Source organism: Drosophila santomea, chromosome 2L (genome assembly GCF_016746245.2).
Source record: "Drosophila santomea strain STO CAGO 1482 chromosome 2L, Prin_Dsan_1.1, whole genome shotgun sequence".
Taxonomy (NCBI): Eukaryota; Metazoa; Arthropoda; class Insecta; order Diptera; family Drosophilidae; genus Drosophila; species Drosophila santomea.
Genome location: NC_053016.2, coordinates 904,991 through 916,178, shown reverse-complemented (window position 1 = coordinate 916,178; position 11,188 = coordinate 904,991). Strand labels below are relative to the sequence as shown.

The following is an 11,188-nucleotide window of genomic DNA, read 5'->3' as shown; positions in this document are numbered from 1 at the left end:
CGAGCAGAAATTAGATAGGGATTTCTGAGATTTTCACAAATAATAAATATCAGAACTCGAGATCTTATTTACTTCCTGTGCATAAAAACTGCAGTCTGTTACCTCACATAACTTGAATGCACCTATAATGTTTTCATACCCTATACCTATTCATTATATATTTTGTCAATTTGATTGCTTTGTAATATTTGGTTAAGTGTACACTAGTTCCTCACCCACCGGAGACTATGAAATGTTCTCTGAATACGTGACTGAGGAGTCGAAAGGGGATTAGATGGCTTCACTGCGGAATCGCGTTTGAACTGATTAAACATGAAGCCCGAAAACTAGATCAGCAAACTCATCGCAAAAGTGTTGTGGATTGTGGGTTGTGGAGAGGAGAAAGGGTCCTGCAGGACGAGCTGTATGTGTGTGTGTGAAACTTCGCTCATGTGCGAGTTAATTAGAAGCCTATTGATAAAGTTGAATTGCAGCTAATGTGGCAAAGTTGGTCGGTCACACGGTGGCACAATGGCGGTCGGTTGGCCAGGTTACCCGGCCAAATTGGATGGACATTTATTAATTAAAATGCCGCGAAAACACAAACACAAGCACTCACACTCCCCCTGCAGCACTTTCATTAGCGTTTTGTCAAGTGCTCATCAAAAACAGAGCGACAGCGACTGCGAAGCACAGGGGCCAAATTGATGGCCGTGTTTGCTAGTTTAATTATGCATTTTCAGCGAGTCCCTTCAGCGCATCACAATATGTGCTGGAATAATGCAAAAGGACACGAGTGGCCCGCCAACAGACCAACAAACCAACAAACAAACAAACCAACAAACGAACAAACAAGCAAACAAACAGCAAACAATTCACGCACATCACACAGAATATGCGGCTTATGTCAACAATAATTTTTGCTTTTCTGTTTTTTGCTGTTTCAGCCTGCTTCATTTCCCATTTGATTTTAAATTCACCTGCGGTTGTTTGCGCACTCGCTGACCGCAAATTTCTAATAACAATTTGTAATTGCCATAAATTAAATCACTTTCGGTGTCCCCGTCCCCCCCGCTGATCCTTTCTGTCGAGTTGCCGAAACTATTTTCATTATTTGTTTTTTGCGGCCTGTGAAATTCTACAAAACCATTTTTTATTGCCATAAATATTCCGAATAGAAGATATATCAGGTTAACCATATTCCGCTGATTTTTCACCATTCATAACGATTTATTACTGATATTTTCGTGGCTAGTACAACAACAGTGGGTAGATTGTTTACTTTTAATTAAAAATTATGCACCACTCTGCTTGGCTTAAAAACTGCCTTATTCGCTTGTTAAAATATTAATCAAATTTTAAAATTTCCAATAAAATTGTCTACAGACTAAATACATAGTATACTTGGTACATAAAATATAAGGGTGCACACAGATAAGAAGTACATATCAACGAACAGTTCTCGCAATCAACCCATCTTCAGCAGTCGCATTGAGTCACATACTTTCGGGGGTGAGACTTTCACGCACTTTCACCCCAATAATTTCCAACTGCTTCTGGCCAACGCCGCATGGAAACCCATCCCCGGAGCGGAGCAAGGCATACTTACCTGGCGTAGAGGTTAACCGTGATCACGAAGGCGGTTCCTCCGGAGTGAGGCTTGGCCATTGCACCTCGGCTGAGTTGACCTCTGCGATTATTCCTAATGTGAATAACTCGTGCGTGTAATTTTTGGTAGCCGGGAATGGCGTTCGCGCCGTCCCGACATGAGAAATAAATTTAAAATTAGTTTTAAGGTCTCTATTATATTTATTATTGTATTTATGAGGCGCCAGCAAAAGGTCCTAAGCGTTAGTCTAAGTTTGGATTTTACAAATTGTTTTTTTTTTGTATATATGATAATGTCTTAATCCGCATAATATTGGCATATATGAAATGTCCGTATAACAAACGTTTTACAATGCCTCTCTAACTGTAACGTTACAGTAGATTTGAAATGCGCATTTCTCATTGTTAATTAAGTCCCTCGAACCTGAATTTGTTTACTGTGTTACTCTGTTCATCCTGTCACTGTTCACTCTTTATATTTTATTTATTAATTAATTTTAATTTAAAAAATGGTTTCCAATTGTTGACTCTCGAGGCACTACTACTACTCATCCAGAGCCATTGCTTACAATCTTCTTGCGTATATCTTTTCTTCTTAAACAAACACATACTTTAATTTTTTATTTCATGCATAGAACTAATTTTAAGGCATCTTAGTCTTATAAATGTTTTAAAAAATTTTAAAGTCGCTTTAAAAGAAATTATTATATTGAAAACCAAACAGCATCTAATAACGTGGGCTATTTTTATCATGAACAAATTGACCCTGTTGTAAGCGAAAGAAATCTAAGCCCACAGCGCAAATAAGATTGTCGGATTTCCTCTCGTCCTTTATAAATAAAATAAAGTAAAGACAACAAGAAAATGCTTAAAATTTTTTAAATAATTCAAAGTCCTCAAAGGTCAAAGGCTATCGTATCATGAACAGAAAGTACTTTCAATTTGACACTGTTGGAGCCGAAATAAATCTAAGCGCACAGCGCAGACAAGTTTGTTAGATTTCTTCTCGTCCTTTATAAATAAAATAAAGTAAGACAATAAGAAAATGCCTAACTAAGTTATAATAATTTATTGTTTATGTCGGGACGGCGCGAACGCCATTCCCGGCTACCAAAAATTACACGCACGAGTTATTCACATTAGGAATAATCGCAGAGGTCAACTCAGCCGAGGTGCAATGGCCAAGCCTCACTCCGGAGGAACCGCCTTCGTGATCACGGTTAACCTCTACGCCAGGTAAGTATGCTTTTCTCCGCTCCGGGGATGGCTTTCCATGCGGCGTTGGCCAGAAGCAGTTGGGAATTGTAGGTACGTCTGCTGTATATAAATGACCCCAAAAGTATGTGACGCCCCTTACTCAAAGATTATTGCCTTATCAAATTCTGGAATATGTATATGTACATATGAGAAATAAGTCGAGCGATAGCAGCACTTTTACAGGGTTTTCGAAAGTTTATTAGACTTTTTGCGCACCTTACAAGCTAGGTATCAGAGATTCTAAAAACATCCGCTCAATGGGTAGATCGTGCCGTGGTTCCTTTACGGGTTTCGCATTCGAGGCCGCACACACAACGACGATGCTCAGAACTTGAAGTACTTGGTGTAGTAGTCGTTGAAGAAGGCGTAGTCGAAGTGGCCGTAGTTGGAGTAGCTCTTGTACTTGTAGTAGGGCTCCATGGTGTCGGCGTGGTAGATGGACACGTCCTTGAAGTACATGTTGGGCACGAAGAACTCGTACTCGTCGATCTCGCGGTCGAAGGGGTAGCCGAAGGGCATGCTGTCCACGTAGCGGGCTCCGGATCCGATGCCGCAGGAGTAGGTGTAGTCGAAGGTGGAGAACTGCTCGTGGGCGGGGGCCACATAGGGGACGACCATGAAGAACATCTGCATGGGCATGCCCTTCTGCCAGCCCATGGGCAGGACGAGGCGGTCGGGGAATCCGCAGTGGGGCTCGCTGATGTCCAGGGGGAAGTCGTACTTGCCGTCGAAGGCCATCATCATGTAGTAGTAGAGCTCGCTGTAGGTGGTGCGGTCCTTGACGGTCCAGTAGAACTCGCTGGACTTGCGGGTGACCATGTTGGTGCCGGCCTTCAGTTCGTAGTAGAACTCGTCGATCTCCATGAAGTTCATGCGGTTCTCGGCCAGGGAAATGACCTTGCCGAACTCGTCGAACTTGGGACCGAGGAAGGCGCGGATGACCACCTTCTCGACCTTCTCGGACTCGATGGTGTAGGTGTAGGTGAAGGGCTTGTGGTTGAGGCGCATCTGGCGGGCGAACAGCGACTTGTCCCACACGAACTTGCCGTCCTGGAAGATCATCTTGTCGTTGAGCATGCTGGTCACATCGAAGTCAACCAGATCGAAGTAGGTGGTCAGGTCGCTGACCTCCACGTGCTTCACGGTGACGCCGGGCATCAGGAGCTGCTCCTTGGTGTACTTGGGCAGGTAGTGCATGAACTGGAAGTACACCTGGGCGATGGACTTGTAGAACATGTAGTACATGGGGTCGCGCATCATCGTCTCGAAGTTCAGCATCACGTTGGGGTACACGTCCATCTGGTGGTAGTCGGCGTCGGCGAAGTACATGTGGGCGAGCATGTACCAGAACTGGTAGAACATCTTGTCCATGGCATCCACGTTGCCCTGCAGCATGTTGCCGATGAACTCGATGGCCTCGGGTTTGCGCAGATCGATGGTGTGGCCATCGGCGGTCTTGTAGTAGCCGAGCTCGACGATGTTGTGGATGCGCTTCTGGAAGCCGGTGATCTTGTCCAGCATGTCGTAGTTGGCGTAGGTGTCCATCTCGTAGTAGTTCTTGCGGTAGCTGTAGCCGATGCCGCTGTAGTAGATCATCTGGGGATCGTAGCCCATCTCGATCTGGTGGTACCAGGAGAACTCGGGGATCTCGCCGAATCCTTGCGACAGGCGCTCCATGTAGTACCTGCTGAGCAGCTGGTGCACGTTGTACAGCCACCACTCGCCGCGACGGTCGCTCTTGAGGTCGAAGGTGTTGCCGTCCAGGAAGAAGGAGTAGTCCATGTTCAGGTAGTACCAGTAGGCGTTCCAGCCGAGATCCTCGGTGAAGTAGGAGAGCTTGGACTCCTCGTTGTAGATGTTCAGGTCGCGGCTGTAGTCCACGGGCATGTAGAACTTCTTCACGTCCTTCATCATCGACAGCCACTTGCTCTCCTGGTTGAACTCGTAGATGTTCTCGCGCAGTATGTACTTGTCCTCGCTGTACCAGTGCTCGCCCAGACCCATAAGCTTCCACCACTGCCAGGTCTTGAAGTCCTTCATGTAGGTGTAGTCGCTGGACTGGTACATGGTCGGGTAGTCGTATCCGTAGGAGTGGCCCTTGTAGTACACGTCCATGTACTCCTTCTCGTACATGCTCATCTTCATCCACATCTCGTAGTCGAACTTCTCCGCCTCGAACACGAACTTGCTGTTGAAGAAGAACTGCGGGAAGATCTCGTAGATCGAGGGCAGCATCAGTCCGTGGAAGTCGTTGCGGTGGATCACGGCCAAGGTGAGGGCGTAGACGAACATGCCCTCGTTCACGTGCATGCGGGCCCAGGCCACGTTGGCGGCGAAGGTCTCCCAATCCTTGGCGTAGTAGAAGAAGTTGAACAGACCGCGGGCCTGCTTGGCGTGGGACATGACCAGGGCGCCGAAGAACTCGCCCTTGGGCAGCAGGGCGTGCGCCTTGTAGGCCTCGAAGAACTTCTTCATGTAGAGGTCGTAGTGCTGGAAGGGATCGGCGGTTAGGGCGATGGAACACTTGACCCAATGCTGTCTGCACTCACCGTGTAGTAGGACTCCTCAAAGTAGAACTTCGAGCCCTGCTTGATGTACTCCTCGAACATCAGCGGATCCTCCACGCGGTAGACGATCTCGAAGAGGAACTTCTGCTTGAGTAGGAAGGCCTTGTCGGCGATCTTGACCTCGTGGGTCTGGTGGAAACTGGCGGCGGCGACCAGGCCCAGGCAGGCCAGCAATGCGATGGCGATCTTCATGTTGGAGGACTCCTGCAACTCTCTACGCTTGAACTCTACACTCAACTGCTCCGGATCAGATGCACCCAGTGGATCCAATGCCTAAAGACTGTTGCCTTACTGCCGTCCACCTGGCTGCTTTTATACCCAACGCCAATCGCCCACGATCGCGGCATATGGAGCTCGGAATCTGTGGCGAGATATCGCGGTGCAGTTTGGGGGTCACTGGGTGTATCTCAGGTGCTGCGACCGCGCCATCTGTCCAATTTCGCCGCCAATTCGTCGTCCACCTCTTATCACCCGAACTCGCCTTGCTACCCTCTTATCGCTTATCGAAGCCAGGGCTCAGCTCATTGGGTTGCCAAGAGCTCGTTCTGCAGGTGCAATCAAGCCGGCATTACGTCAACCGAATTCAAATCCGTGACCGGCTATCTCAAGTCTCTCGTTCGATGCATCTTTGTTGTCGCCAATGTATTTTTAGAACTGTTGCGTCTTTTGCTGCGAAACAGATACATTAGAATGTCATGCCAAAAATGTAAATATTTTTAAAACTTGTAATAATATTGAATTCCCTACCATCTACCTACATTAATTGACTTGGCCCAGACACTTTCATCTGGAAACCAAGAGAAGAGCTGCGTGTGCCGCCATATGAGGCTGCGTGAAATCCAATCAACTTTTTCTAATCAGGCAAAGTATAAAGTAAATTCAATTACGCGGCTACTTTGTAAATCCCCCAGGATCACACGCCTAGAAAGAGGAGATGTCCTGCCTCCTGCCTCCTGTTTCCTGCGTGTGTGACATTCATGTGGGTAGAGTGGCGCGTACGTACTCCCAAAAGAAATTTTCGAAAATAAATAGAATTCCGGCAAAGTCAAAGCTGGGTAAACAAGTGCCAAGTGTTGGGCGCCGAAGGGGAATCCATGGCAACTAATCAGAAATTCCGTCTCATGCGCTGATGTGAAGTGTGCCAGTGCCACCAACGGCAGCCAGCACATAAAAAAGGGCGACAGACAGTGCAGGACGAAGACGGACCCGCGATAAGGAGATCCAGAAGCCCAGGACACAGAACCAGGACAGAAAACCAGAGCCGAGAACCCAGAAACCCAGCCCAAGTGGCATCGCTACAGCGCCTGGGATTATGCAAAATTCAATTTGCAACTTAAATGTGTTTATTTTGCGTTACGCTGCTGGGGCAATTTTTATTTTCACTGAAAATGAGGGATTTACTTACTTACCAAGTGGGTGGAGCCAGTTGCTCCTGCTCCTGCTCCTGCGAGTCCTGCCGAGCGATAAGCAAAAGGGTGCCCGGAAAAGCGGGGAGCGGAAAGCGTTACCAAACCAATGAGCAATACCGCCATCAATTTTCCAATCTTATTGAGCGTTTAAAAATGTGAGTGTGTGCACTGAGAAAAATGACTCCAAGTCAAGCTGAGCTATATATTTGGCATGTATGATTCCCATATAGAATCAAGCATATAATCTACTCAGCAGGAAACATATATCAAATGTATTCCGACACTTTAGCATTTTAATAGTAAGAAAGGTTTTCGCGCTGTGTACCGATGTGGGCGAGTGTGTTGGTGAGGCGACAACGACATCGACATCGAAAACGTGAACGAGAAGGTCCTGTGCCCGGCTGCAAATTGCTGATTTACAAACAAAATGAGATTTCCGGCGGAGAACCGCAGTCCGCCTCTTTTTTATGGGCCGAGCAGGCAACATAAACAGTTTGCTCCCCATCCTTTGCATAATAAACGGAGCTGCAGAGTGCAGGGACAAATTGCCGAATTCAATTTGATAGTGGAATTTAGCCAGCCGTTTATTTAATTTTATGGCCCAATCAAAGCTATCCCATGATAGATAGCTTCATCTCGCCTTTTCTTTCGATGAAAATGATGAAGATGGGGACTTAACACAGCATATTTAATTACTTGTCAGTCATTAATCGCTTGCTTATGACAGTGAAATGAAAATTCAAATGGGATGGGCATTGTGGCAGCTTGGCAATTTGGCATTTTGGCTGCTGCCTCGCAAATGACAGTTGAATGGAAATTTAGTTGCGAACAGAGCGTTAACCGGAAGCCACACAAAGCCGCACAGAAACCGCCTACGAGGAAAATGTTTTAGTTGCCGCACGCAAATTAGCCGAAAGTTTTCCCTTGAAGAACGGGCTAGGTCTTGAACTCTGATGGACCTCCCACCGCCCAGCACCACCCAGCACCACCCAGAACCACTTCTCTCGCAGAAGCCGCAGAAATGAATATTTGATGGTCGTAGTGCCGGCGAACAAATTAAAAGCGCTGGCAAAAGCGTGTTGCATACTTTATGGCGCTAATTTGGAAGGAGCAGGACCTCATCTGCGTGTATCTATGCAACGGAAGGATCAGTTGATGAAGATAAAATCCCACTCCCTCTGCTTTTTGTTTATGCACGCACATTATTTGCAAAGGATTGGCCACTTCCACTCCCATTTTGTGTGCTTTCGGCAACTGAACCGCATTTCAGTGCTGCAAATTTTGTCGCTACAACTATATATGCATTTAAGTGCATTTCATTGTTCTCGCTCCGGGCTGCCAAAGTTGCAAGCTCCCGAAAAATGTCCACACCACTGCGAAGGACCAGTTGAGCTGGGAACTTGAGGTGTGTTCAGTGTTCAGAACACCAACTAGGTTTTCCCCAAGCGAACGAAGTGCACCAAATGAACCCTTTCGAGTGAACTGTTGGCTGTTGGCTGACACTCATGAATATTCATTCGCAATTTGTGTAAATACCACCCACCCCGCTGCGCACTCTTTTGATAATGTGTCGCATTTTAATTATGAATTAATTGCGAATGATTTCAACATCGGGCATTTTAATTGACATGCCATTGTGTGGCGCATTTCAGCCATATCTGCCATAGCTGCCATATCTGCAAGGTGTCATCCACTCAAGCACACACGCATCATTTATCACGCGACTGGGAATGAGGATGAGGATGTCCAGGTCCAGGTCCACATATAGTACATATGTGTGTGGAAGGGGATGTCGCATCCATTGTGTGGTCGCCACTCGTTTCAATCAATTTCATTTCGTTATCGTTATTGACATTTTGTAATTTAATCGTGTGCTTTGTCGCTTGCTGACCGTCATGCTGCACACAAGCGCTGCACTGCGCGAAATAACTTGAAGTTGGCAAAGAAACAGCGTAAATGAAAAATAAAATACTAGCAAGTATCAATATGCTGTAAGTTCGTTGCTTAATCAAGAATATAATCGAATTGTAGGAATAATTCCATGCTTTTTAATTAATGTTCACTGTTTCCGGTGTAAGCAAACCCACTCATGTGGCTGCTTTCAACTTTATCAGCTTGTTTGGCTTGGGGTTTTCGCAGATCGGGCGGTTTAAAAAATGAGAAGGCCAGCAGATGACTCGGAGCAGCAGAAGATGAAGGGGCAGTCGGCGGCATCCGATGACGTGGCCAACGCCAGCGAAAGCATTATTAATGGCCAAAGGAGCCAAAGGAGCAAAGGGTTTTCCACGCCGCAGTGATGAGCAGGTGCAGCCACTAATTAGTTGCAGCCACAGGAAAATTGTGAAAATCGGGCAAACGAGGATAATGATGTTCCGGCTGATGCTCTGAATGAATAGGGCAACTAGACGCCTAAGGGACTCACGCCAGCCTTAAAGTAGAAATCTCCTCCAGAAATGTTGCCCTTTGCCTTGATTTCTGCGGTTTCACACACACACACACATGAGGATGGAAAAGCGCTTAAAAACTCATTTTGCCTGGGGCAAAACCCGAAACGACAGCTGCGTCACTTTAATATAAAATGTAAATTTACACCAAACTACTTTTTGGTTGTCTGTTTTTGTATCTGCTTGTATCTGCGGCGCCTTTTCCGAGTCAGCAAAGGTTGCCCTTTTCCGCTTTTCCGCTTTCCGCCCCCTCATCAGATTTTCCCTTGGGGTCAACCGCTGGAAAATATGGCGAGCGGTTCGCATGAAATATTCGATTTGGGCAGAAAAGTGAAAGCGAACCCAAGAATAAATACGCCGTAATATTTTAATCAAATTATGCAATTCAGTGGACTTCTGTTTCTGTTGCTCTGTGTGTTTGTGTGTGTGCCCCCGCCTTTCGCCCTGCGGATTTCAATTACGACAACATATGACTTTTGAATTAAATGACCTGAAAATTGTCCCTACCCTGTCAGGAGCAGCATGAAAAGGACCTGCAGACGCACAGCCACACTTTACGATCCCATCAACCTGGGTAATGACCAAATTAGGGCGACTGCTTCGAGTGTTTCGAGTGTACGAAACACACGAGGGTTCGAGTGGGTGGCTGTTGTCGAAGCATTCGATACCCTGGCAAATTCATTGTTCCTTGGCCAGCAATTTTGCGGGAATTTCTTTATTCCCTCTGTCATTTCTTGGGCACGCGGGCCTCGGGGCAAAGGAGCAGCTGGAAATGACCACAAAGACATGGTAGCAAGGACGACAATGTTCGGATGGAAGAGGATGGAATAGGATGGAAGTGGATGGGGCTGGACACAAATGAGGCGAGACAACAACACAATAATGTACAATACTCCATGTAACAGGCAGCATGTAAGCAACATGGAAAAGTTGGAGCCATTCGGTTAGAGAGAACGCCGAAAACGCTGTACAGAACTCAAGACCTCAGTCCATAAATTGATAACGTATATTACACAGTACAGGAATTATTAAACTTTATTTTAATTGAAATAATTCCCAGCTTGGCCGTTTTACAAACAAATTATGCTAAAGTGAGATATGAAATAGTTGTATTTTGGCCTAGAATGTTCTTATTTATCCAGCTTACTCGATCAAAATCCGCATCATAGCAACAAATATCTAATAGCTTTTCTGTAGGTCATCGATGCAGGGCATATTGCTCGGTTTTCCAGCTGTTTCATTTTTTTGCTGCTCTTCTCTGCGAACACACTCATATTTGTGGCCTGTGAGAAGTGCAGGAGACAAGATGGCGAATTGCAGAAGGAGCTACACCTAAACGGACACAAACGGACACAACGGACACAAGCGGACACGTGTGTGTACAATGTTGGCGGCACAAGGACATGGACATCGACATGGACACAGACAGGGAAAGGGAAAGGAGTCGAGGGGTGTGGGAGGGGGGCTTAGAACTGCGGCCAAGGATCAAATGAAGCACTCCAATGGCACCCAAGTGGGCTAATCAGCAGCACACACAGCCGCACATCCTTGGAAATAGGAAAAGAAAAAGCGCTTGTAACGACGCACAAGCGAGTGAGTCAGGGAGTCAGTCAACATTCGAAATAAAAGAGAAATGAGCAAAATGAAAAAAATGAAAAAAAGAACACCAAATTGCCATTTTTCCTACGCTTCCTGCCTTCTCCGCAGTGGAAAAGCGAGGGTGGTGGTATAAAATGAAGTGGAAAAAAGTAAACTATGAATGCGACCATATGCACACACAGACGTACAGATCATGCATATGTATGCGCAGATATCCTGTGTGTCTGCTCCGTAGGACTCGGTTTTTTATTTGTTTTCTGTTGTTATTACGACTCCATTGCGTTTAGATGGAGATTAAGTCGCTACCCCTTGGAGTCCCCACCAC

General features: G+C 46.2%; 1 protein-coding gene and 2 non-coding genes across 3 annotated transcripts; 1 reads left to right on the top strand and 2 right to left on the bottom strand.

Annotated features, from left to right (window-relative positions):
* The first annotated feature begins 1,580 nt into the window (after positions 1–1,580).
* LOC120444179 lies at positions 1,581–1,745 on the top strand. Its single transcript, XR_005615645.1, has one exon. It is a non-coding gene; the product is annotated as a U1 spliceosomal RNA (small nuclear RNA).
* A 921-nt stretch (positions 1,746–2,666) lies between these two features.
* On the bottom strand, positions 2,667–2,831 carry LOC120444168. Its single transcript, XR_005615634.1, has one exon. It is a non-coding gene; the product is annotated as a U1 spliceosomal RNA (small nuclear RNA).
* A 188-nt stretch (positions 2,832–3,019) lies between these two features.
* On the bottom strand, positions 3,020–5,693 carry LOC120458089 (larval serum protein 1 beta chain). Its single transcript, XM_039645607.2, has 2 exons — positions 5,394–5,693; positions 3,020–5,334 (listed from the first exon to the last, which is right to left on the bottom strand). Exons 1-2 carry the CDS (start codon positions 5,601–5,603, stop codon positions 3,169–3,171), a joined length of 2,376 nt encoding a protein of 791 aa, XP_039501541.1. The 5' UTR covers positions 5,604–5,693; the 3' UTR covers positions 3,020–3,168.
* Positions 5,694–11,188: the final 5,495 nt, after the last annotated feature.